This window comes from Candoia aspera, chromosome 1, assembly GCF_035149785.1.
Source record: "Candoia aspera isolate rCanAsp1 chromosome 1, rCanAsp1.hap2, whole genome shotgun sequence".
NCBI lineage: Eukaryota > Metazoa > Chordata > Lepidosauria > Squamata > Boidae > Candoia > Candoia aspera.
The window spans coordinates 96,412,485-96,440,395 of NC_086153.1; the positions used below are offsets into that span (position 1 = coordinate 96,412,485).

A 27,911-nucleotide genomic window follows, 5' to 3' on the forward strand; every position below is an offset into this window, starting at 1 on the left:
TGCCTAAGGGTGGACTAGAACTCATGGTCTCCCAGCTTCTAGTCCAGCTCCTTATAAGAAATAGACACATAAGATTCTCTCATTCTCTCTCTCACACACGCGCGTGCACACACACACACACACACACACACACACCTATCCCTGACCAGTATATTTTCTTGCTTAAAGAAAACTTCACAGTATTTGTTGCAATTGCCAAGACTTTTGCAGTAATGAAGAGAGGGAGATCTCTAGAGCTTAAGAACAGTAACAAAAATATTCTCTGTATCCTTTTTGCCTTCCTTTTTTTAGATAGAGGACAATCAAGAAGGTTCTGGTTGTGATTTAGCAAGTGCTAACACTTCTGTCAAGAAATACGGAACAACACTGTGTGGCATAAAGATTTGAAAAAATCAGTATATACTGTATATACATATAATAAGGAAGATGCAAGACAATGTACAATTTACTGAACCATTACCCTCATTCTTCACACAATAAAAAGTCTGTTTAAACATTTATAAAGAAGAGATTTATACGTGGAGAGGGAAATGCAAAATAAACAAGCAGTTTTTCAAAAAGAAAGACAGGATAAGACAGCTAACTTAAGAAGGATAAGGATGACAGCAAGAGAATTAAAGAATGAAGTTTATCTTTGATTTACAGATTATTACTGCAAGGCCTGATAGTATAGAACATTCCAGAATGTGGAACTTTTTAAAGCTAATGAGTATGTCAGAACACCTGATTATTCTTTTGAGGAGCCTTTGCAATAAACAAGAAGCTCCTGTAATAACTGAGTTTAGAGAACCTGTGATTCTGAATAGGAAAAGGTGTGAGATAAGGATGCATACTGTCTCCATATTTTTTTTAACATGTACAGCTAATTAAAATTGGAAGAGATGACAGCTGGAGTGAAAAGGTGGGCTGAAACACTTAACAAATTGAAGTACGCAGATGATACTACTTCATTAGCTGAAAATAAAACACGGCAGATTTGGAAAATAAAAATTGAACGTAAAAATGTCAGTTAACGTTAAATACAGATAAGGCAAAGTTATCTGCATGCTTAGTGCATTCACACTTGATGGTGAAGAACTGAAAGTGGTAGGTAGCTTTGTTTTCTGAAATTGAAGAAAATATTAAGATTGGCAATGTGCTGGAGAGGTAAAGAAATTAATTTTAGGGAGGAAAGTAATGGCAAGCTTAGACAAAAGCATGAAGGATAAGGGTATTCCTATGACAACATATTAGAATGGTTAAATAAATGTTTTTCTCCTGTGTTACCACACATGTCCAGTGTGAAAGCTGGACATTGAGACAAATGAAAAATAGTTGATGGTTAGTAAGAGTACCATGGGCTGCAAGAAGAACCAATCAATGAAGTAAAGGCAATGATCAGAAAAAGAAATTTATGTTTGAAGCATGTATTATGAGTAGATGATGGACTAAAAACAAGTTTGGTAGGGCTAAGGGAAGAAGAAGACGAAAATGACAGATAAGGTGGATTGATTGACAGAATAAGGGATATCACTGGAATATCCCTGGAGGAGGTGTGGTGGTTCCTTGATACAGTACAGTCCGAGATGGAGGGCATTAGTCAACATCACCACCAGAAGTTGGGCCTGACTTGATAGCATGTAATTAACTGTAATGGCATGTGAGAAAGAACTTGGGAGACAGGGCGAAGAGATGCTGCCTAAGGAAAGGTCAGATAAGAGACAGCGTAGCCCGCAGCTGGATAGTTGGCAGGGCAAGAGGCTCAGAAGGGACCCTCCCTAGTTTCTCCGGCTGGAGAATTGTACTTTTGGACTTGCAAGATTCTGTTAATGTAGCTTTACAATAAAGTAGAATTAGTTTATCTGGTTGTGTTTCCTGTCTGGTCTACCTGGTACTGCTGCCATTAACTTATAAAACACTTGTTCCAAAATGAAATCTACAAATTGCCCATAAAATAGAGGCCTAACTGCTTGGCTCCTCGTGCATCAGTGCTGTCTTCTTAAATTGTGCTGATGTAGCTGGCCAAAGGCAGCCAGAAATGCCTTGGAATATTGTTCAGTGTTCTGCCTGATGCTCCACCCATCCTGAGGTGGAGTCACTGCATTCCAGTGCAGCTGCAGAATTGCCTTTAAAGACAGGCATACATAGAATTCATTCTGCATAGGCGGTAGGAAGAAAGCTAGGCTTGATTTTCATTTAAAACTAATCTTTCTGTCAGCCAGAATTTGATAATATTTGGCAATGTTCTTTTCAATTGGAAAAGCAGCAGCAGCAGCAGCAGCATTTATGCAGGTTGATTCAACAAAGCATATTAAAATTATATATACATGTTATAGCATGCCATTAGAAAAAGGCAAGTGTATTTTATAGAAGAAATCTAAAACTGTCTATTGTCATAACTCTTATATTTACACTGGCTGCTTTGGCATGGTTAAGAACTGGGCTCCACTATAAAACCTAAAAATGTCCTGGACATGGAGTTGTTTATGTAAAATATGAGAAGATCTAAGGTTACAGGACTTGGGATTGGAAGAGCTTTTAAAACCAACCTCTGAGTGCTGACGTCACGTGGAAACCAGCTGCTGGGATGATGCTAAGCGGAACTGTTTGTCAGTTTGCAGAAAATTGCGAAGTTGATCTACTATTGCTCTAAGGACTTTCTCCTGATAGAGAAGCTGATGCTTCGTCTCTCTTTGAAGGGTCATTGTTTTCAGAACTGGAAAGCCTTTTCTCACCTTGCTCTTTTCACTGCTGGTTTCACTTGGACAGAAGGGATTCTTCCACTGCAAAGGGTAGGTTTATCATTTGCTTTTCATTCCACCCCCCATAACAGTTCCTTCATTAAGAACAGTTGGAATATTTTCAAAAGAAGTAGGAATGTGAATGCAATGCCCAAGAGGTCATTTCTGCATCTGTCTAGTTCTTCTGCATTTGAATAGAGGCAGTAACTGTAACAAATTGACATGTTTAGGAAACGATTAAGCTCGATAATGATAGCTTAGTTTCAAATGGGCTTTCAGGTTTCTCAGCAGGAAAGTTTCTTGGACACGTATGCACAATGGTAGAGAAGCTTGTTGCTGTAGTGATCAGAAGTCATTGTTTTGCATTGTTAGCTCAAAATCTGGCAGAGCTGAATGGCAGTTGCTTATAAATCAAAAGAAGACCCTGTTTATCTGATAGCCGTCTTGGATCTCCCATTTTGTTCATCTCCATTAAAATATAACACCTCCTTAGCTGATGTCACTGCCTTGTATTTTTAGTAGCTGCTTTCCATATTTCAGAGAGTATGTATTTCAAACTGTTTGGATCAGTGTGTGTTTGTGTGGGGGGAGAGAGGACAGTAAAAGGGTATCTCACATTGTGTTTTTAAGAAAAGCTTGTATGTCTCAGTGAAGAGAGAGGAGGGAGAAGGAGAGGCACTCATGAACAATGCGGATGACATTGATCTTGTTCTTGGAAACTTTGCATTAGGATTGAGGTCCTGACCTTGTCTCGGACACACTGAAGTGTTGGTACAGCAAAAGGACAAATGCCCTGCTGTTCCTCAGGACAAATCACTTTGGATTGCAGGCATATTCTTGATTTTTTACATGCGGAAGTCATGTATCCATACTCCTGATGTATTTATGCTTGTCAGGATACATTGATTAAGTTTTTCTTGCAACGATCCTATGTATATATATGAAGGGGACAGACATTTGATTCTAGTCTCTGAAGGAAGAAAAGGTTGACAGAGATAAGGCAAGAAGCAAAGGACCTGCAAGGATTTTATTCACCATAAAACAAGATTCAGCATTTGGGACTATGGGCTATTTCACTGTGTATATATCAAGCTTGAAGTTCAGTCCCCAAGGAAACCGTTAACAAAATATGATAGCAGTAATATGAACAGACAGCAAAGCAGGCAATCTAGAGGAAGTCAGTGTGGTGCTTCAGCGAGTTCTACAACTTAACGCCCTCTGGATTTATTGAACTGTGACCCCTTATCCTCAGCCACACACTGATGTGTGGTTAAGAATGATGGGAGTTGTAGTCTAATTTATCTGGACATTCCTTTGTTGGAAAAGGCTGCTCTTACAGGTAATACTGGGAACACTTTGCTTAAGTTTTCTAGTGGTTTAAATGGAATAATTTGTGAATTGGCTTATAGGCTTTTTGGGATTAGACAGTAGTGGATTAAGGCAACTCTTCTCACTGTTTTAGCAAGGAGAATCTGAGGCTCAGGAAGTGGCTTGTCACAGACTGAATCCAGGCAGAAAAAGGACTGGCATTCAGGTTTTATGAATTCTGGCCCCACAACCTTATTACCTGTCAACTCTGCTGATACGTGCTAATTTGCTAGGACCCTCTGGGTAAAAAGCTGTCATAGGGTAAGTGCTTGAATTATGTGAGTTTCAGATCTCTTCTGGTCGTTTCCATTCTGTGCTGCATGAAATGCATTGCTGTTCCAGAATTTGACTGCGTGTTGATTGCCTCCAGTGTGGTTTTCTGAAATGTAGCTTGGTGAGAAACCAATTGTACATTGCAGAGATTGATTTAAATAACCAAGCAATTTTAGAAATGCTCTGAGTTCTATTGCTTTTTAACACACATGTTAATGAGTGCATAACAAGAGAGAAATCAATATCCATTTGGTAGGGAGATGCCTTCTTTCCACATTTGAGGTATGGTACTGGTAAATGTTTTTGCTCCTCCTTGAATTACTACACTGAACAGTATTTTCTCTTCTCCAGCTTCTCTACTGATCCCTTTATACAGGCATATACAGTATGCTAGAAAGATATTCAATCCAGAGGACCAAACAGAGAGATCCTTCTAATTTTTCTGCTGTCTGAACAAATCTCCTCAAATGTAGCAACCTCCAAACACTGTACATTAAAAAAAATAAAAATAAAAAGCAAGACCAAATGATACTCATTAAAAATATTGAAATGGTTACACATGATCATCTTCAGATGGCATTTGGAATGAAAACGAGCTTTCAGAACAGTGGAAACATTAAGCCACTTGTTTTTGAGCAATCGTCACTTCAGTCCTTGGCGCTGAGCTAGAACTTTGGCCCTAGAAGTGGAAGAAGCTTCATTTTGCTTGGCTTCTTGCTCCTTGAAGCCAGGATAATTTGCTTAAATAATCAACCTCTCTTGTCTTCCTTTGTGCAGTATAGGGATGTTGGAGCAGCTCTGTTACTTGCAGTGACTCTACTTTTCAATAAAACTGTCTTGAATTTATCCAGACAGGAATAAACAAACAAAATTCCTGGATCCCAAGTTGGTTTGGGCAAACTTTCATAGCAAAGCTGGGAGAGGGAAAAAAACTGCACTACCCAGAGCCTCAGATGAAGGGCTAAAGGCTGCATTGCATAGGTAATGGTATGTTGCCATTTAAACTCACCTGATTTTGAGAAGTGGTAAAGTGTATTTGTGAGTTGCATTTTTGAAAAAAAAGTTTCATTCTGCCTTCTTGCTAAGAAAAATAATTCAAGGGGAAAAACTAATAGATTTAAGGACTGGATCTGGTGAAGACAGAAACATTCCTTGGTTAACGGGGTTATTAATCCTGAATTTTTGCACCCTTTTCTGTCCACTGAGTTCTCTGCAAATAGGTTTCAGAGAGTTTGAACAGATGTTGAGGGTTGCAGAGGGAAATCTGTCGACTGGAGTTTTCTGAGAAGAATTAAGTTCAAAGACAGTTCTGCTGCAAAAACTTCATCATATATGCCTTCCAGTGACCAGAATATATATGAAAGTTTTTTTTTTTTACTAGCCGTGGAAATGATAGAATGTGGCACCAAAAAGAAAGCATTCCACAAGATAGATGCTACCATAGTAGAAAAAACCAAAAACCTACAAATACAGAGTAGCTGAACTGAGGTAGAATTTCAGTTGGGATGAAATGGGAGGGGAGAGGAAGACAGCATGGTTATGCCGATAACAGGTTACATGTGACACAGATTAAAACTACCTTATCAGTTTACAATTGTAATGTATTAAAAACATTTGTTTGTTCAGACCTTTTGAGATAGCCCAAAACTTTCAGTGTATGTGAGTTCAGCAGTCTCTTGCTTAGTCATGCTGTTAAAGTCCCATTTTTCCAAAACGGTCATGTTAAGAGCTGCAGTAGAGTATCCTGGGAAGTTGAAATGTAGTGATACTACTTTGTCCTTGTTCTGAGTATTGATGTCAAATTTGCATCCATTAATTCTTATGCATGAGAATCAGTTTGGGGTAGTGGTTAAGGCATCAGGCTAGAAACCGGGAGACTGTGAGTTCTAGTCCTTAGGAACAAAGCCAACTGGGTGACCTTGGACCAGCCACTTTCTCTCAGCCCTAGGAAGAAGGCAATGGCAAACCACTTCTGAAAAACCTTGCCAAGAAAACTGCAGGGACTTGTCCAGGCAGTCTCTGAGAATTGGACATGATTGAACGGATAAAAAAAATAATTCTTATGCACAAAATATGTCTTATACAGGTTGCTGGAAGTTGATCGCTTATGTTACATAGGAGGAAGAGCATGTGAAGGTGCTTTTAATCCTAAATGTGTACTTGTTGGGGCCTATGATGGTGCTATTCATGTAGATGTGGGGGCAAAGTAGATATCTGGGTTTGTTTCATGATCTGGTTCCCGTATTAGCATTATTGTCCTGTTGTTTCTTTTTGCTTGTGAAAATCTGCTTTGGATTAGGAGGTTGTTTGAATGCAAATATGGGCCTGCCACCCAGTGCCTGAGAAAGTGCAGTGTCTCACATGTAATTTACATCTGCATAACCGTCCTGTCTTTCCCTCCCCCTTACCTCATCCCAGTCTAAATCCTGTATCAGTTTAGCCACTCTAATGAACTGAGCTAAAGTTCACGAAGTAAAATTAAAGTACTACTAGACGCCTTTTGATTTTTGGCTTCTGTAGAGTAACAGAGTTCTCCTCCTACAATGGTGCATCCTAGGAAGACTATATAGAAGAAGCTGGTTCTTTCCTCATCCCTTCTTAAGTTGCAAACCAGATGTCAAGTCCCTGAACAATGAGCTACAGTTCCCTGGAGAGTTGAATCCACTTCTTAGTCTTTGCATTTTATAGAAGCAGTATAGGGAGTTTAACTGATATAAAAATATCTTGAATTGTTCATGGTAGGAGCTATCCCTGGATCTGATGGTTGGCATTTCACTGATTGATTAGTTTTGCTTTGTAAAGGGGAGAAAATAACAGGAGACAAATATGAGACAAAGAACCAAAATGTATATAAAACATAGGGTATACCTAGTACTGCTGAAATAATCACTTGAGTTAAATATTAATTTTGATGGAAGCAGCTTCAAAAGATGTTTTTGTTATTCAAGACAAATGGAAAATCATTTTGCCTAAATGAAATATCATGGCAGAGTGATAATGTTAACGTTAAAGAAAATGTTAACAGTTACACCTTCAAGTTAAATTTTCTAGCCTAGGTTCTTATTCTAAGATAGGAACCTAATTGGGAGTTTGCAAGCTTTGCCATGATGAAGCTCTTTAACACTGGCTGGGGAAGAAGCCAGGAATCCCAAAAGTGTAAAAAAAAAAAAAATCCAGAGTGTTGTTTCTTCCAAGTCCCCCCTGTCAGAGCAACTTGCGTCAGTCAGTTTGGGAGATTGTTTTATTACTTTGCTTCTCCAAGGTATAAAAGTCTTATATCTATCTGTCATTATGGCTGGTCTCTAGCATCAAACGAGAAGTGCTGGCTCAGATTAATGAATGTACCTTGTATAAAATAGGTCTAGCATTTCAGTGAGAATGTCAGGAGAAGCTGTATAAATGGAAGAGCCTGAGTGATACAGAAAGTACCCGAAGTTGCAAAATACAATAATGCAGCCTTATCACAGATTTGTCCTCCTTTGTGACAACTAGCCCTTACTTTTCAGGTAGTAAAAAGAAAATACTTCAGATTGAAAGGAAATTACAGGTGATTTTGTTGGCACCTGTTAGTATTTTTGTAGTTGGGATTATTCATGGCTGCCAAGAAGGGTTATGTCCATCAACTTGATGAGGATGAAGGAAAACTAGGTTTTCCCTCGTAACAACTATCTAGGCCTTCTTAATTCCTGTTCACGTGATATGGCATGCAGAATGAATGGGCCAATGTAGGGAATTAGAAATACATTCACTGGCCCAACTTTCTGTCTGCAGTAGACTTTTTGAACAAACCCAGTCACACTTGGAAGCTTAGGGTATAAATTCTATAGTATGTACACAGGTTGGGCAGGGACAGTGGGTGTGATCCTGACTCCACCCTGTGAATTGAATTCACATTCCTTGCTGCGTGGATGGGGATTTGGCAAGCCATCATCCATAGAGATTAAGATGTTTTTATAAAGCTCGGACATTTTGGATTAAATCCTAACTAAGGAAATACTATCACACCTTGCAAGTCTCTTCATTGTAGGACAGAAATTGAAGATAGAACATGGGTCAGCAACCTCACTGGCCAATTTACATTTAACAGCTCATGTCTGCAGCTTGATGAGACATTTGCAAAGAAAAGGAGCTTTGTCTCACCTTGCCAGATAACTTCCTAAATTCTTAAGAAGGAAAGGATACTTCAAAATTGCTAAGATAAATGTGTCCAATGGGATTTTTCTCTTGTGCTGTAAATATTTAGTACCTGTGGGTAAACTTGATGAAGGAGGGGCTGTGTAACCCTGAAGTTGGCTTACTACAGTTGTAGAACACATTGTGTATGTTTCTATATATGTTTGTTTGGAGGTGGGGAGAGAGATTAACTGTATCGGGGTAAAAGCATCTTAGCAAACATGCTATTTTTATATTGTAGGCTGTCTTGTCAACAATCTGGAACATAGTGGTGGGCAAGTGTCTTGAGAATTCCAGGCTCTGCCAGGCTGTGAAGGCCTTAGTTTCAGTGTCAAGTCCTTGACAGAAAGTAGAGGTTGCTCAGCAATCTTTAGGAACCTTACGTTATTTTGAAGGATTCATCATCATGAACCTGTGAACATGTGCTTCTTATTTGCAAGAATATAACCTGCATTTTTGTGTATGCCTGTTTCTTCTTAAGATGCTGCTTAATAATATAACAATAGAATAATTATTTTGATGACTGGCGACATACTTTATTTGGCATAGTTTTAAAAAAATACTTTCATTTTTTTAAAAAGGTGATGAAAGTAAGCAGAAAAAAAAATCCAATTCCAACATTTTGAAAGTCTAGAATGTGAAAATATATTAATTGATTTGGGCATTGACCAAAGGCTTATTTTTTACAGTGGTGGTACATGTATACTTTTGCAGAGATTATTTCTGTCTCAGTGTACTGCATGATTTTCTATTAAAAAGTTAATCATAGCTCTAGATATTATTTTAAATAATCATAATCAATTTTTTTTTTCATTATCACCACATTCTCTGCACATTACTATGTTCTCACTACTTTTTAAAATCACACTTCTTTTGTAATTGAGTTGAGCAAACACTGTTTGATTATCTATCTTCTCTTACGCTTTTAAAAATATTGTATTATATTTATTATTTCAATTTGTATAGCTGCCCATCTCAAAGATATGACTCTAGGCAGTTCACAGCGCATGCACATACACACACGCGCACACACAAACACAATATAAAATGTTTTTTAAAAAACATAAAAAACAGGCTACATTTAAAACAGCTTTCCAAACTTTGTATGGTTTTCCAAAATAATGATTTAAAAAAATCTCTTTTGGACACTGCTTTCCCAACATTTTTGTAGATTTCTAAAGAATTCTTATGAACATACAGAACCGCTGCATTACAAAAAACAAACAATGTGTGTTACAATTATGGAGAGCAACATCTGTCTCTTTTCACAGATGTATTTCCAACACAGTGCTTTGTAATTTTTTTCTTTTTCATCTCGTGTCCCAACCCTGTTGGTCTTCAATAGAGCTATAAAGATCTAGCTTTTCTCCTATGTACTGGGCTGGGATAATATAGGATCCTGTTCTGTGATGTGTGTTTGTGTTTTTTATCGCAAGCTTCAACTGTGTATTGATTATGTTTTTTATTCTCTTGGGTTTTTTGTTCTGGTATTTTATTGTATTTTTAAATTTTTCTTTTGTACACTACCCAGAATCACCAATAGTGAGAGGGTTGGCATTCTATATCTTATAAATACATACATAAACAAGCAAACAGAATTGGTAGAATACAGTCCGTAACTAACCTTTAATGCGAATAGTATCTTCAGGTTTTTCAGTGTTCCTTTTCCTGTTTTTCTCTGTTCTTCTAACCAAAAAAAAAAAGGTGGAACCCAAGACGAATAAAGCTTGCTCTAATTTCATCATTCCCGTTTCCAAGAGAAACTCATAAGAGAAAAGAGGAAGACACCTCCCCTTCTCTACTGGCCCAGAAACACTATGGACCTTCAGACCCAACTAGAGCATGTGACTGAGAAGAACTGGAGTAAAGAGAAGATGGAACTGTTGGAACGTTTTGACAGTGAAAGGAAAGAATGGGAATGCCAGTGGAAGGTCATGCAGAAGAAAATTGAAGAGGTATCGTGAATTATCGTAGAGGTTAGCTATAATGCCCAAACTAATATGGTGATACTGTCTTTAAAAAAGACACAAGACTTTAGGGATTGATTGATTGATTGATTGATTGATTGATTGATTTTTCAAATTTTATGACCTCCCATCTCCCCCAAAAGAGGGACTCTTTTATTACTCACAGATTGCAACAGATTGGTTAGTGCTATCAGCCCACTGTTTTCTAAAGCTGGGTGATGATACTGTGATATTAAGCTTCTAATATTTTCTAGGTTGTAGTTTTCAAAATTCTCAGTCGTGTTTTTTGCTGACTGCTTCATTTAGGAATTACAGTCAGGACAATGAAGATGAGGACATATGTTAACTATATCTTACTTTGGAGCATTCCTGACAAGAAATTTCATTACAGTAATGAAATCCACCATGGAACAGGTTTTGTAATCTCTCTAGGCTGTTTGTTCTATTCTGACCTGGTTTTATAATTCAAAAGGCTTCACTGCCTATTCTATGTAAATCCATTGCATCTTACTCTGTAAGACTACTTGTTGCAACAGAGCTAATAACCAACATCCCCAACATTATTTTAACCAAACATGATTCTGTATTTCATGTCAACCACATTCTTTAAAACTGAGGAGCAGATAAGCACAAACTGGTGCTTAGTAAGGTTCATTTAAAGTAATTTTTTATTATATAGAAATTGATCAAAAATACAAAATTGTTGACAGTTCTTGGCAGAATATGCCATGTGTTTTGTATATCTTTTACAGATAAAATGTTAATTATTTTCATCCCATTTTTTCATTGTTTAATCACAAAGCAGACTTCAAAGCTAAGGAAGTTTGGGTTTAGATATAAAGCGGGAGCAGTGCATGCTTTGCTTAGAAAAATTAGACATAGGGTGGGATCTGAATTTATTCATGAGAAGAATAGACTGATTAAAATATATGGGACTTATTAATGATGTATAGAGAGCCAGTTTGGTGTAGTGGTTAAGGCATCAGGCTAGAAACCGGGTGACCGTGAGCTCTAGTCCTGCCTCAGACATGAAGCCAGCTGGATGACCTTGGGCCAGTCACTCTCTCTCAGCCCCGGGAAGAAGGCAATGGCAAACCACTTCTGAAATCTGAAAACTGCAGGAACTTGTCCAGGCAGTCACCAGGAGTCAACACTTGAAGGAGCCAGGAGTCAACAACTTGAAGGGACCAAAATTTTAAAAAAGCATAACTTCAGACCTATTGATTTTGATAGGTATAGTTTAAGTCCTGAGTCTAATATAGATGTAACTTTTATGGACATTGGTTCCAAAGATAAACAATGACCCATTTGTTTATTAACATGTAAAAAAAGTGCCTAGCCTGTAGAAGTAAGTGACACAAGATCACAACACTTTTATTCTGGGTCAACTCTGCTATATAACTATTGATGATGTTCAGCAGAAAAGTGATTATATTAACCAACATGTCATAGCCAAGATATAAAGCCTCCTAGAGTGATGTAAAAGTGAGATGGGCAGCTATATAAATTAAATGAAATCAAAAAATTATATCACTCAGCACACATTTTTACCAGCCTTCTGTTTTCCCAGCTTTCTGTTCCATCCAGGCACCAGAGCAAGCATATTTTTCCTTGTGCTCTCATAATAAAGCACCTTGTTGAAATAATGGCTTTATCATCCTAAGTGTTACATTTGCTGCCTAGAAATTTAGAGGTGCATTGGCTTCTAGTCCATCTCTCCTACTGAGTTTCTTAAGAATGTCATAGATCCACAATAAAGTTTGTTGCTGTAATGATAGTTCTGGTGCTTCGTCCATTGGATATTTTGTTCATCCATGGAAATGCTGACATTTTATGAATTGCAGCAGCATTTCTAATGGATGTCACCCTATTTATATGTAAACTACTTTGGATGAAGGGGTGGAACTGAAGGGGAGTCAGGTTAGAATTAAGTTCTCTTTTCAGACCAGGGTGGAGATTTCAAAGGATGACCATGTGCTCCTCATTCATTCTTCCAAATTACTGTGTCCCATTTCAGCACGTTCATTCCCATATGGAGCCACTGTAATTATTCTAACTTAACTGAAAAATGCTTCAGTTTGAGAGCTGATTTGATACAGTATTAGGGGTATAGTGGGAATCTGGTCCTAACTCATTCCAGTTGGCAAAAAGCACACATTCCAATGCTGTATGTTTGAAACACAACCAAACTTTTAAGAGTTTTGGGGTTTTCTCTGTAGTCTATGAGAAGAAAATGTGCTATAGCCCTTGGTTTAATAGCTATTTCTTAAAAGAAAAGAAAAATCTCCAGATATTTCAGCCAATCAATGATTTCAGACGCAGAAGACTGATGACCTACTTTGTTCATCAGATATGTATGATCACATATGTGTGAGAGACGTTTTGTTTCTTTTTCAGCTTTACCAGGAGGTAAAATTAAGGCGTGAACACAATATGAATATCTCTGAGAATAAGCCCATTCATAACAAGGTGGAGCAACAATCTTGTTCCCCCACTTTGGAATGGAGTGAGGCACCAGGATTGAACAGTTGTTCACCAGATAAAGAGAGTTTGCACAGCAAAGCTGAAAAGGAAAGCAAGGGTGTGAGAAACAAAAGGAGAAACCACACTTTTGCAAAAGAACAACTCACTTTTGAGAACTCTAAGGAATCCGAAGACTGTGTAGGCCTGAAAACAACAAAGAATTATACTCAGGATCTCAATATTGTGAGTAAATTCATAATGCTTGTCTCACTGAGGTTGAATGTTGCCCAGGCTTCAACTTGTAACACTGCAACAGTTTTATTATTGACTACTTAATGTGGTTAGGTCATCTATTCTAAACCAGCTGGAAAGTAACAAGAGCAGGTCAGCTGCCTGTCCTGACTGGAACTAAATAAATGTGAAAACATGCTAACTATAGCTATATGAATGTGAATTTAGATCTTCTGTACCAAAAATATCTTCCCCAAATACAGAGGTTTCAATAACCTGTCAATCAGTGCTTTTCTACTGTACGTTCCTTGGTTTGTTGTTATTTTAATAGAACTTCTTAAGCAGTTGGTGGCTTGATGCAGTCATTATACTGGTTCTAACAAACCAGAGTTTGTCAATTTGGAACCAGCCTTGTGAACGCTTGTCCTTCACCTTTCACCTTCTGCTCTGTCAAAAATATTTTCTTTATGGCATTAATCATAGTTTTTGATTGCATAGTTACCAATGCATGCCTAGTTTCTAATTTTTCTAACCTTATATTCTTTTGTCCCATTTCTCTACTGATTTGTGAATTGCAAGAAACGCCACACAAACATTCACTTTTTTAAAAAAAAATCTAAATTTGTTTAGGAAATATGAATTGGGAATTGTACATGCAAAGGAATTTCTCCCTCAGCCCTTAACTATTGCTAAGGTAAACCAGACTCCATCACTGTGATGCTGCAAAAATCTAATTTATAGACCCTGATTAACAAGAGGATCTGGATTTTCAGTAATCATGATTATGTTAATGATTATGCATTACCAAATCCTGCTAATGCATAAAAGGAAAAAAGTCTCAAAAGAAATGGGAGAAGAGGGTACCTCCGCACAACGACTTTGTGACAGTTCAAAACTGGCTCTGAATCTGTCTGATCAGATAATATTTGCTTGATTCTCATGGTGAGTCTTCTTTTTTTTCTGGCTTTGTGCCAGTTTATTTAAAACCAGAACAAAGCTGGTTTTGGGTTTTTTTTTTCAGTGATAAGAGTTTGCAGGCTAACCATTCCCTTATGGACAGAAATCCTTGCCTCCCCTTATTTCCTAGTTCCTGGGTTCAAGTAAGCAATTTTATTTTAAAGCAGTTGCTTAGGGGAAAAATACCCTGTGCTTGAATGGTATTAAAGAAAGGAGGAGGAAACTGACAGAACTGGGCTATCACACATGCAAAAAGTTTGCGAAGATCTACAAATGTTCAAAACAGTCTGCTTCAGTCCTAGTTGCATTTTAAAATGGCGTTCTTGGAACTTCACTGTAGTAGGGTTATGTAAGTGTTCACAAACCCATTGTTCAGCACTTATTTCCCTCTCTGTAGCCATTATAACAGCATGCAACCATGGTTAGAGGTATTGGGAAGTACACCTAGTTGCCAAACTGTCAATAGAGGTTATATATTCAGATGCTTTTCTGTGCAGCTCAGTGATGACAGCAAGGTGAATTGGGTGTGTCTGGATTTTTTTTTTTAACAAGCCACCATATCTCATATCTGTGAGTTCTAGTCCTGCCTGAGGCACAAAGCCAGCTGGGTGACCGTGGGCCAGTCACACTCTCTCAACCCTAGGAAGAAGGCAATGGCAAACCACTTCCAAAAAACCTTGCCCAGAAAACTGCAGGGACTTGTCCAGGCAGTCTCCAAGAATAGGACACAATTGAATGGATTAAAAAAAAATCTCATATAACTTCCTATTGTAGCAAGTTAGGGGAGGGGCAGAAACCATTTATTTTATGTTTTGCATAGAGTAGGGGAAAGGAGATTTTTAATTTTCAAGACTTGGCAGTTGAGGAGTTGGAGCACCATTTTATTTATTTGTTTGTTTGTCTGTTTGTTTGCATTCTCCAATTGGTGCTGGAGAATTGGTGCTCACTGGCTCATGGTGATCCCTGTGCTTTGAAGTCAACAGCAGTGGAAGGAGTAAACAGTGATAGTGTGAGTCTTCACCATCATATGTCCTCCTGCTGTGTTGGGATCACAGTCTCTAGAATTCCTAGCTAGAAGTTAGCACATGATTTGCAAACTGCAAAATGAAGTGTGCTGGCTTCTTTTACTCATTTATTTTAAGGTTGGTAACATGATGTCCAATATATATTTTGAATTATAATTCCCCAAATCTCATGCCATTTGTTTTGCTGAGCAGATGCCCAAAAATTATAGAAAGCTACTCCTGATTTATTTCAGTAATTTAAATCCTGCCTTTCTACAATAAAGTACCAAGGTAGTTCACAAGAAAATATTGTAGCACAAAATCATAAATATAATAAAGCCATAATTTAAATAGCAGCAGTTGCTGGCCTATATTTCAGAAAGGTTAGGCGTTTCCTCTAACTTAGAACATGCACCATTGAGCTTACAATTATTCTACATGTTCTATAGGAACTGGATTAAACTCAAATATTGCAATTCATATTTCTAAAGGCTCTTAAAGAACTTGCTGAAGTAAGTGAAGACTTGTGTACCTATCAAGAAGAAATCCGTAAGAAAGCCAACCATAGAAGGTAAAATGATTAGACTTTTTGTTACATGAGACACTTATTGGGAAAAGGGTCATAAATACATAAAGATTTGCTTTTCTAGCAAAGGAAGATTAAGACACCCCAAGTCATACTTTCTGTCTGAAATTAATAGTTTCCTGAGTTGAAAGCTCCTAGCACTTTTGCAGAAATATTCATCCCACAAAAATATATATGAGATATATATGAGTGTGTGGAGATATATATGAGTGTGTGGGAAGATAATAAATTTCTATAATATATAGGCTAGATTGGTTAGAGTGTGGTGCAAACCCAATCAGCAGGGCTAGTTCAGGTTCAAAGAGCTGTTCTTACTAAGCCAGCTGAGTTAATTAAGTAAACCATAATTAGATAAATGAAAGGTAAGCATGGGATGCAAACGCAGCCCTAATATCCTTCCAAGAGCATTCTGTTCCTCCTAGAGAAGTGACCAAGGGACTGCCGAAAGACTTCCTGCTGTTATGAGTGGCAGGGAAGGTATTTTTAGAAATACAGATCAAATCTTTAATTGTACCTTTTTAATATCGGGGGTGGGGGAAATCTCTGGATTTATGACCATAACTAAGGCAGTCGGATTATTTCAATGGGACTTATTTATTATTTAACTATTTTTCTTGCCCACACAGAAAAAAAATGTTTCCTTTCATTGGAGAATCTGTTGAAAGTGGGAATGCACTGATTACCCAAGAGACAAGCCCTGCACATTACAAGAACCCACAACTAGCTTCAGTTCCCTCTGAGACAGAAAAGCAAAATAACAGAAAGAACCTGATTAGCACCAACAGGTGTTTGAAGGAGATGCCATCTACTGCTCTTTCTGGGGTTGAGGAAACCAGCTTTTTGCCATGGCAAAAACAAGAAGCGCCTCCTGTTCCCCCCAGAAGCACCTCTCGGCATTTGACAAGCTCTCTTGCAGAAGTTTCCGAAGCATTAGCTAAACATGCTGAGCATAGAAATAACTGCAAAACACAGGAGCATCCAGATGGAAATCCATTAATTTATCCAGCTGCTCCACTGGCAATGACAGATGAATGGAAATCTCTTAATGGGCCTACAGAAAATCAGGATCAGTATCTCAACCATAAACTTCCAGCAGGAATTCTTCACAGTGCATTGTCTTGTGATGCAAGCCGAATTGGAAATGGTCCTGAAAATGGCTCTTCCCCACGTGCTGTCCAGAAGTACTCTTTTGATGGAAATATGGTGTCCACAAAACAGCATCCCAAATTTCAAAGCAGTGTACGTTGTGCCAGTAATCCTTTTACTGCTGCATGTGACACACTGGATGATTCTGGATATGAAACTGGAAAGACTCAACGCAATGAAACACTGGAAGCAAAAATTGATGAGTTCAACCGAACTGTATTTCATACAGATAAAGGTAAAAAATGTTTGCTGCAGAACCAAACACCGTTAGTACCGTCTGGAGTTCCTAAGGCCCCCTGTGGACTGCAGGACTGTCTGAACAGCAGGACACAAAATGAAGAGTCAACTTGTGTTTTGAATTCCAAGCTGTCTTCAAAAAAGGAAGAAAAATCAAACAGGCCCAGCAAAGATATCAAAACAAAAGGGCAGCAAAAGCAACTAAATGGAATTTTAAGTGGCTACCAGCACATGCTTCATGAACATGACTGGAGGCCAAGTAATTTGTCTGGTCGTCCACGATCAGCTGACTCAAGGTCCAACTATGGTGTTGTTGAGAAGTTGCTGAAAAACTATGAAAAACAGGTGCAGTCTGAAACTGAATTTACTGAAGTCAGCTGCAAAAAAATTGGTCATTATCCAGTAATCCAGATAGACCAAGGGAAGCAGGAGCAGCAGAAGAATTCAGTAAGACACATTGGACTATATACTAAGCATAGAAAAGAGAAGCAGAAATTTCCTGAGGTATGCTTTGAACATGATATTGGTGTATTTATTTTAGCTTCTTTAAGCTGTGTGTGTTCTTCCCCAAGAATTCTGAAACATATCACTGATGCTGTTAGAACTGGACTTCAGGTCCTAAATCTGAATTCCAGTGATGGAGATTGGTGGCAGTATGGGGACTGATGCTGGTTGCCACATATCTTCTTCTGCTTCCACCCCCATCTCAAATTTATATCCAGGGTTGATGGCTTAGCACCTGCTTAGCAAGGTGTCAAGCAGAGATTCAGGCATGACTACTATCTTTAGATCCTTGGAGTGGTAAATGAATCAGGTGAGAAGTCTGAGCTCTAATTGATGTTCAATGAGTAGAGTGTCAATTTCCTCATCCTGGATTTAAATGTAGGAAAAGGAAAGGTGAATCCTTTCCTGTTAACCATTAAACTGCATAGGAGGGGAGTGAGCATGATTATTTCATTTATTTTATTTTACAGTACTTATAACACCGCCACCACCCCCAATCCCAAAGAACTCTAAGCAGCGTGCAACTTCAAACAAACAGAAAGCATAAATCAGAACAATATCAGAAACAAAATAAAAAACTCATAGAAAGCAAAGATAAAACTACAACTCAAACCCAGGATGGGTGCCTTCGGTTAGTCAGCTGGGACTCACAAAGTATGGAAATAAAAATAATGGTGGACAGAGAAGAAAAGAGAGTTGAGAAAGTGGCCTGGTAGGCAGAGATCTAAGCAGGAAAGTGGTAGGAGGAAACAGCAATGAATACGAAGGGGTAGAAGATGAACAGAAGTCCCTCCAAACCTTATTTATTATATCCTCACCACAGTGTTATGAGGTCATGCTGCGAGAGTGGCCAAGTCAAGGTCATATAGCAAACTGTGTAGCTGGGTGTTAGAACTTAAGTATCGGATGCAAGAGACTTGTATTTCATATGCATTTTACATAGACAATCATGGTAAAAATGTTGACCAGGTTTCTTTATTAGTACTCCTGTACAAAGGTTGGCACCAGGATTCTTTAAAACTACAGCAGAGTTGTTGAACAGAGCAGAACCAGACACAACCAAGGCCAAATACACAAGGATACGAAGTCCAGTCTTGTGTATGGTTAAACAAAAAAAGGTCCAAGTACATATTTACCCTTAAGTAAATGAGAAAGAATATTGTAAATACTGTATTCAGCTTTAATAAGTTGACAACTTAACTACATACTGTCTTTTCTTGTGAGTAAACTTACAGGACTAGGCTGAAGTGTTAATGTATTCCAATTAGTAATGTAATATTTAATATAACTTCTCTATTGTCCCACTCTCAGCAATCTTACAGTATAACCATTAATTCAATAAAGTAATAAAAACATTAATAAAAGAGCCATGCTGCTCTCCTGCTAAGTTTCCAAGGTCTCCAAGGCCTAGTGGTGAGCTGAGTTCTAAAAGGACAAATAATAGTAATAAACAAACCAATATTACAGAGAAATAAATGAACTGGCATTCCAGGTCAAGTATCTGTAAATGCAGCATTTGGAAAACTTAGATATCATGAAGTAAAAGGTCATGAAGGGAAGAAACTCAGTATTGTTTCCTTCCTGTACAAAGAGAAAAAGAGTTGACAAACCATTCAGGCAACTGACAGATATTCTTTTCCTCTGCTGCTGTATATTTATTTTTATTTAATATTTATTTAATTTGCAGTCCTGATATCTACATACCTCTAAGGAGGTGTCACAGTGATTAAACCCAACCGTAAAATATACTCAGTACAGAGAGAAGTGCAGAAGTTAAAAGAAGTATTGCACAAGTGTGTGCTAAAACACAATTCTGCATAAACCCAGAGGTCTTTGCTCATATGAAACAGAGCAAACGGAGCCTCTTGGGGCAGAACTGCCTCTTCCAAAGAGCTGAATGCCTAAAATTGAACAAAGTTGTATTTAATACATAATCAACTCTTTGGGCTTGTTTGAATGATCTTCTACAACCTAAAGTGTAGGCGCACAATTTCTTCTGCTTTGCTTGCTCTAAAAGTGGGTGGGGGGCAGGTTTATTTTGGGAGCAGGTTTCAGGACTTTTTGAGGGAAGAAATGGGTCCCTTAAACAACTGCAAGACTATGGCACCCAAATTTTCCCCTTAAAACTCTCCCAGACTCCCCCAAATGGAGAAAAATAAGCTCTGAGGGCCACAGAAGGGATGCAGGCAAGTCAGATGAAGCCTCCAGACTGCATCTTTGGTACTTCTGGTTGAGGATCTAGGCAGCAAGCAAAAAGTATGCATAGAACAAAGCCAGAATTCTTCAGGGCACAAGCAGCATGCAACTGCATGCTATTCAAGTTCTCATGGGATCCTCCACAGCTGATAACTACAGACAACTCTTTGGAACGTAAGCAAAAGCCAGGTTCCTGCTCCCTTTTTTACAGACCAGTAAGAATGCTGGCCTACCGTTCTGTAGGAACACAACTGAAGAAATAGTAGTTAGTTGTTTTTAATTTTAACTGTAAAATTTACCCTGTTACTCCAAGAGGATAACATGGTCTTGATTAAGGCCAGGATTAATCTTACTTATGCTGTTATAAAGTCCTGTGACATCTTTTTTATTTTTTACATTGTTAGCAAATGATATGGTATGGTTTTACTGTTTTCTCCTGAGAAACAGGACAAAAAAGGACCAGTAACACTAATGCTTCCAGATGACCACTTTGGTATAACTAGGGTACATAATATAATGAGGAGTATAGTATTTGTATTTCTTCTTTAAAATCTCTTCAGCCTAGGAAAAAGGGGTTTTGTGTAAAAGATACAAGATGCTCTGGTTACATGGATGGGTGCCTTTGGTTTTCTTTACTATGTCAAGCTGCCGATATATAACCTGTCCAGAAGCTAAGCTCCAGAGCTAAATGTGATCTTCCGTGGTAGGGAGCTGCCAGCTCAGTTGTGTTGAAAACACTAGATTTGTCATATTCTATAAGATGATGATGGTGGTGGTGGTGGTACAAACGGGGAGAAACACAAACATCTCTTAACTGCTTGTGAATTACATTTGTAATACATGTGCAGTTATTTAGTGATGCCAGGACTAGCTTGTCATTGATATACATCTGGAACCTTCAAGAAAATAAATACAATCTTTCTGGATTAGCAGCATGTTCAGTATGTAAACCTATTGCAGGGCCAGCTTTAGACAAAGGCTGAGTAGGCACTGGCTTAGGATGCCAAAACTTAAGGGGTGCCAATGCTGCCTGTCCTTCCAAATTATTCTAAAAATGCAAATCTTTGCGTTGGGGGAAGGTGGCATCATCGATCAATGTGACCTAGGGGTACCATATACCCTTGAGCCAATACTGCCTTTTAGCTAGAAAAAAAAGTAAAGGCTGAACTAAACAGTCATGTTTAATGGTCTCTGATGGTTCGTTTTTGGCTTAAAACATTATTCTGGAAGAGATGATTGAGAAACAAAGAGAAGCAATATGTGAGTGTAATCGTTTAAAAAAAAATCCCCATCGAGCTAAGCTGGACTTCTGGTGACATCATAGCAACAACATGAAGAAGTGGTTTGCCGTGGCCACTTTCAACTTCCCAGTCTAGCCTACAATCCTGCTATTTTTTTTGGTGGTCTCCCATCCAAATGTTGACCAAGGCTGATCCAGCTTAGCTTTTTAGGATGAACCAATGTTGAATAGGAGGAACTGTTACTCAGTTAGGTTTGTAGCCTTTTATCTGCACTAAATTCTACCTCATGCATTTTTTCCTTGGGAGGAAGAGAGGAACAGATTAAGAATACACACATAGTACTTAACATTCTTACCTGAGGCAGATCTTTTAAAGTAAAATTGAGCTAGTATTATGTACATTTCCATATAACATACAGATTTAACTCCAAGTAAAGCCAGATGTAGACTTTTTTTGCATAATTTGAATTGATGCCGTCTGAAGGGAGATTACAAACTGCCAAGATAAAACTCCATCTCTCTGTTTGTATGTGCGGAGAGGGCTGTAAGTGTTTGTGCACATGCATACCTTGTCATGACTTTTTATCCATCAGGTGCTTAAATTTAGCAAAAGCCATTTCAGGAAGCCCTCAAAGACCCTAACTGGTCTTGTGCAGACAAGTTGCCATTTAATCTTTCACTCACCTTTTTTTTCCAGCAGGATGCAATAAAGTTTGTTTACACTTGTAAGAGCCTGAGTACAGGCTGACAGTGGACTTGTGTGGGTAACAGAGTCATCAAATGGCCCCTTCACTTTGCATCCCGCTTGAATAAGTACCGACTCTTTCCAGCAGTGGCTGTGCACAGAGGGAGTAATGTGCCTTCATTCTAAATTAAAACCTCTTGGGCATTTTGTGTCTTACTTACATGTCACATATTTCTTTAGCACATGCAAGAGTTCTTTGGCCATTACATCTGTACATTACTATGTAAATGGTAAATAAATAATACATTCTCCAGATCTTTTAATAGCTAGAGGCCACCTGTTGTAAAGCTGACCACATTCACGATGCCATTCTCTTCAGATTCCTTAGATGCTTTTGAAGGGTTTTGTTCAGCAGTCTTAACCCAAGCAGACACATTTGTGTTGTAGGTATCTGTGGCAGCCAAGCAGTCAAATGGGAAGGGGTTCTCTCGGCCAGCTCGCCCGGCAAACAGACGCTTACCTTCCAGATGGGCCTCCAGGTCTCCGTCAGCACCACCAGCAGTGAGAAGAACACTTCTGAACGAACTCGCTTGAGGCATTTCAGTGGGTCTAAACTTACATGTGGATTCAGAAATGATGTGAAAGTACCATGCTTTTTAAAACACTCTTTTCCATGTTCCCAACCAGAACCAGTTCTATGCAACTCTACATTGGTCAATAATAACCATCTTTTTGACTTGCTGAACAAACCCTTTGGATTCTTTGATCATTCTTACTGTCTTCAGTGTTTTATCAGTTAGATAAGGATTCCTTTTTCCCTGAATGTGTATGTGTATATATTTATATATATATATATATATATCAGCTCAGTAATTTTTCTTTGAACTTCATGCCACTGTTCATCTCCTTAATCTGTTTTTTAATTTAAATTTAGTGCTGTATATTCTGACTTTCCCCACAAAGAATAGGAAGAAATGCTGTGTGCATGGTCATGTCATTTTAGGTGCATGTGTTGAAATAGCAAGAGCATTTAGTGTATAAGTAGAAGAGATTATTGCCATACCAATATGCCTACATATATTCATGCAGTTCCCCATGTTTGAGATTTGTTTCAAGGTTTGAAATAAATAAACAAATAAATAAATAAATTCCTGCCAATACCAATACTTACATTCTGTATATCTTTTATAGGCTTTACATGTCTAGTATTTAATATAAAAAAACCTAACATATGCAGATGGAAAGTTATTTGCAGTGATGTCACAGAAGCTGAATGGACTGGTTCTTCATTCATGCTTCATGTTTCCCTTTTAATCTTCCATTTGTGAAACATCACAATGCTCAATCTAAAGTTTTTCCAGTTTCAAATCATCTATTTATAACTGCAGTAGCTTTTCTGAATGCACAAGCATTTCTAAAAAGAATAACTCTCTTATTTCATTCAATATTATATTGCTCAGAAACTAGACTCCGATAACAACATAAGAAGAGCCTTGCTGGATCATGGCAAATGCCCATCTAGTCCAATGTTCTGTGTCTCCCAGGGCCCAAGCATATGCAGCGAGAATCTCTGGAGTAGGATATGAAGCAGATGTCTACTCAGCAACTCAGAGCAAAGCTAAACTTACCAAGAGACACAGATCTTTCAGTGCAACCTGTCCCATGTCCTGATATGACCACTTTACCAGCTGCACCCAGGGATAGATAAATGTGCATTATAACAATGTCTAGACATTCAAAAAGATAAATTAATGGCACAGAGAGAAACTTTACAAATAGATGCTATGATCACGTGACAGCTCATGTAGCTTTTAATTCCACCTATTATCCTTTTTGATCTATTTGCCTTAATGTGAGGGAATGGGAAATAGCCTTGAAGGACAGGAGGAAGAGCCGCTACCAAGGCAATGGTCAGATAAGAGGGGCTTGAGCCTGAGAAAATAATATGAGAAAACATCTCAGACAATTCCCTCCCTAGTTCACATGAAGATAAAGTGAGGGAGTGGGGAAGCACATTCAGATTTGCAAGATTCTGTTACTAGAGCTGTTACAATAGAAGTAGTCCTGATCTATATGGAATTGGTTTCATAGTCTGGTCTACCTTGTAGGGCTGACACCTAATATGTTTTAAAGGAGTAGTGAAGTCTATACAGAGTTAACATTAAGATTTTCCTGGATCAGGACTTCTTCATATGGAATTGATTCAGTTACTTTTTCTTTTGATTATCTAGCCTGCACTTAGAGACTCAGGTCTTTAGCAAAGCAAAGTTAAACCAGTTAGCTTTGCATGGAGGCAGATAGATAAGCAACACTGTGGCTGTTTGCCATGAAACAGCTTTTTTGGACTTGTGCTCAGCAGAGATGGCAGCTACCAGCTCACCATGGCTGATCTAGAAAAAGCTAAATAGGGTTAGCCCTGGTGAGTACTTGGGTGGGAGATCACCAGAAATCCCAGAGCTGTAGATTAGACTGCAAAGTCCAAAACAACCATATCAGAACAAATCAATGGCAAACCACTTCTGTATTGTTTGCCAAGCAAACTAAAGGGTGATGCTCATATAGCTAGCTACCAGGAGTTGAGCTTGACTCAAGGAAGGCTTTATTTTACTGAACTTCAGATACCCAAGACATCTCCATGCATTCTGCTCCCTTGACTGATGCAAATGGTTGTCAGTTATGAGTTCACTTGTTTTCTGGCACAAGCCTGAGAGAGTGCATAAATATTACATCAAGATAGGACTGCTGTGGTGCCAGAAATCCTAGACAAATGCCATTACAGGCATGTATTTCCCTTAATCTATCTCTGTGTTGTTGGCTGTTAATATGCTATGTATGTAGCCTGGTTTATTTCTCTTCCCAGCAGTCTGAATGAAATATCGATTCTGCAGAGCTGCCTTATTGAAAGTCATTAAAAAATTTCTTCCTCTTTATGAATGTCCATCCCTCTTCCAACCATGAATGGCAATTACCTGGCTGAGCAAGAACAAAGAGGCAATTCTATTACATCAGCTTGATCTCTAATCGCTCATTCTCCACCACACATCAGAATAAGTAGCATTTCAGGCCATAACATCTTTGACATACCTCTCTGTTTAAGGGGTCTGTCATTAAGATTGCAAAGAAAGGGAGACCCTTCAATTGTTTTTGTGAAGTAATCATGTTACTTTGGGGAAAACTATTGTATTTATCAGACCCCAGTTATATTATCTTTGTCTTATCATAAGACTCAGACAGAATTGGTTGGTATGTATAATGCAGTAGCTCATTTTATAAAACCTGTTCACAGCAATCCATATGTTGTACCTGGTGTGCAACCCCATGTCAATGGTTCATTTCCACATTCCCATATTTTATTACATTGCTAGTCAGAGTGAGTGACAAAGAGGAAACACTGCAAAACTATTCATCACTTCTTTCTTCCCCAAAAGCTTTGGACATTTTACGAGGTATTGCCCATCAATTCCAAGTCTGTCTGCGCAATCTATAGCAACTAGATACGTGAGTGGGTTTTTCTTCAGGGGAAAGCTGAGATTCTAAGGATGTGGACTTCTGCCAATTCCTATAATCCCAAAGTTATTTTCTGCAATTACGTAACTGCTCTGCCTAGAAATAAATTTGTGTGTTTTCATTCTCTTACATCTCGGTTGTTCATTTGTATGCTGGTTAAGATAATAGAGTTTATTGTAGCAATGTAGAAAATACAGTATGCCTTGCAACAGTGGGCTCTCTTTTCTTACTTGGTGACCTCAATATGATCTAGCCTCCAGGATTAGAGTTTACAGATACAAGAAGCCTTCTTGTTCACTGCCCCCAAAAAGGGTTCAAAATTGCCACCCAGGGTCCTCGTGGTAATTTTCATTCCATCTAGTCAAGAAAGATATTTTTTTAAAACAATCCCTGCATTTCCCAAGTCCCATCTACTGCAAATTAGAAGCTCTAGGAAGTGGCAGAAGTTCACCATGGAGTTTTCCTCACATACACATTCCATTGTTAAATCCTGAACAATGAAAGATAAAATTATTTTCAGAGCCTAGAACAACTCTCACCAATCTGGGCCTCCACAAATGTTATTGGGGATAGTAGCTGCAACTGTTGTCTTTATTGCAAATAAGCAAACTCACTCTGCTCATTTGTCAAACATATGGAAGCTAGTTGAATCTAGCTTTGGATTTGCCCATCAATATCACACTAACTTGTTCAGAAATCAAATCTGACTTCTTGTTTATCTAACTCCATTATGATTTATCTAAAACCAGAGCAAAACTGGATTTTACTTTATTTTGTTTATTTTATTTTATTTTTAGTGTTGGAAGTTGTGGGCAGTCTGTGTCTCAGCTGGCATTATTCTTGCTCCTCCACATTTTCCAGCTTCTGGGTACAACTAATCCCTTACTTAGGAACCTATTTAAATTAGGTAGGAATTACCTGCAGCTTTATCAGTAAACCCAATTTGAATCCTTCTAGTTGGTTTCAGGATCCCTGTTATAAACAGCCTAGCCTGATTTTCCCACTTATATAAGCAGTGGATTCCTGCTTCACTGGATCTCCCAGTCTGTGGTTTCTATTACTGTCCTCCAAGTACATTGACATACACGTATGGAGGCAATCATATGTGTAGCCATCACTAGAGCTTTTGTGAAAAGTGCATGGTTGCAAAAATGTGTCTACAGTCATCCTTCCACATCGCAGGTAACAGAAGGTTAGAAAGAGAAGGCCTTGTTCAGAAACATGTACTAGGAATGTTTGTGTGTGTCTGTAGTGCCAGTGGCAAAGTACTAGGAAGAGTTGCTTTTGTTCTTCTATTGTGTGGAAAGAGGAGATGGGGATTTTTATTACTCCAGGAGCTGTGGCAGGTCACCTATTGTCTGCAAATTAACCTTTATAGGATGGTGGGACATGTCACCTAATATCCATGCCCCTACTGTATCCTGAGGTGTCATCAAACTGAGGTTTGTGCTCTAACCACCTTCAGTTAATAGTATCTTGAAAAGAAAAAGACAGTGATCTTACTGTAAAGTCTCAGCCAAATCACTGCCTATTTCTCCTTACATGGTTCAATATCTCCCTGTTGTTCAACCTCTAATGATCCAGTAGTTGTTATTCTGGCTTTATTAGAACAGGTCTGCGTTTTGGCATGGAATATATAAAATCTGCTCAAGTCTTGGGTTGTTTGTAGGAACATGCAGCGTTACTCCTTGTTCTGTGAGTATTTTACAAAGTGTGTTTAAAATTTCTTCCATAGTCCCACCAATGCAATAGCTCATTTTCATGCCAGCCCCAGTAGAAAACAAAGAGAAATTACCAAAGGATGACAACTAATTAATTTTGCATGGTAAAATTTTATTCCCAAGACGGAATATGGAAAATAACAGAGAAGAAATTTAAGACAGGGTTGCTTCCCTCTACCAGTTCCTTTCTTCTTTCTTAAAAAAACAAAAAACAAAAAAAAGCTACAATGGAAAAACAATATTTTGTCTACAGTTACACTTTTCCATTTGTTTTGTTGAAATGTTTTATCATACAGTATTTCTGTTTTGGAAGAGTGCCTTGAAATGTTGCCACAGTATAGCTTGCATGATTGATGGGTCAACAATCCCTATAAAAACTGTCCATATTGAGTGTTCTCTAATAAAATTCTTAGCTAAGCTTTGTGTGCAATGGCTCCTTCATGTTCCCTTACATAGAAGTTTTTAAGATATTGTCACCTTCTCTGAGTTGAAATAGAAAACCTCTAACACAGCTCAGACTCACCTGTAATTTCTGCTATAAAATATGAAATAGGAAGCAGAGGGGGAAAAGAATTGGTTCTGCATGCTTTTTGCTGTTGACAACTTCTTCCATCCATTCATAGTTCCAGAACTGAGAGTTCGTAATAAAAACAAATGCTAGGCTAGGCCTAACATAATGACCTGCCTTTTTTCCTTGTTCCAAAACTTGATTCTGCACCTTCCCAGTCTTTTTCAAACAACTGCCTTCAGCTTCTTCTTCTGTGGGTGGGGGCACTCTGCACATCTCTCTTTTTTGCAAACTATCCATTTATTTCTACCATCTTCTTCCTGTTCTTTAAACTGTTAGTTCACAAGAGGGCCATCCCTCCTACCTGTGACTGCTGAATTTATACAGGGCCTTTGATGGGGGCCTGAGGTGGATGCCTCCTTCAG

At 38.3% G+C, this 27,911-nt stretch overlaps 1 protein-coding gene across 1 annotated transcript; it reads left to right on the plus strand.

Moving 5' to 3' along the window:
* The first annotated feature begins 2,548 nt into the window (after window positions 1–2,548).
* On the plus strand, window positions 2,549–22,922 carry KIAA0408 (KIAA0408 ortholog). Its single transcript, XM_063310258.1, has 6 exons — window positions 2,549–2,771; window positions 10,239–10,489; window positions 12,899–13,207; window positions 15,648–15,727; window positions 16,369–17,629; window positions 22,198–22,922. The coding sequence occupies exons 2-6, from the start codon at window positions 10,352–10,354 to the stop codon at window positions 22,342–22,344; spliced, it is 1,935 nt and encodes a 644-aa protein (XP_063166328.1). The 5' UTR covers window positions 2,549–2,771; window positions 10,239–10,351; the 3' UTR covers window positions 22,345–22,922.
* Window positions 22,923–27,911: the final 4,989 nt, after the last annotated feature.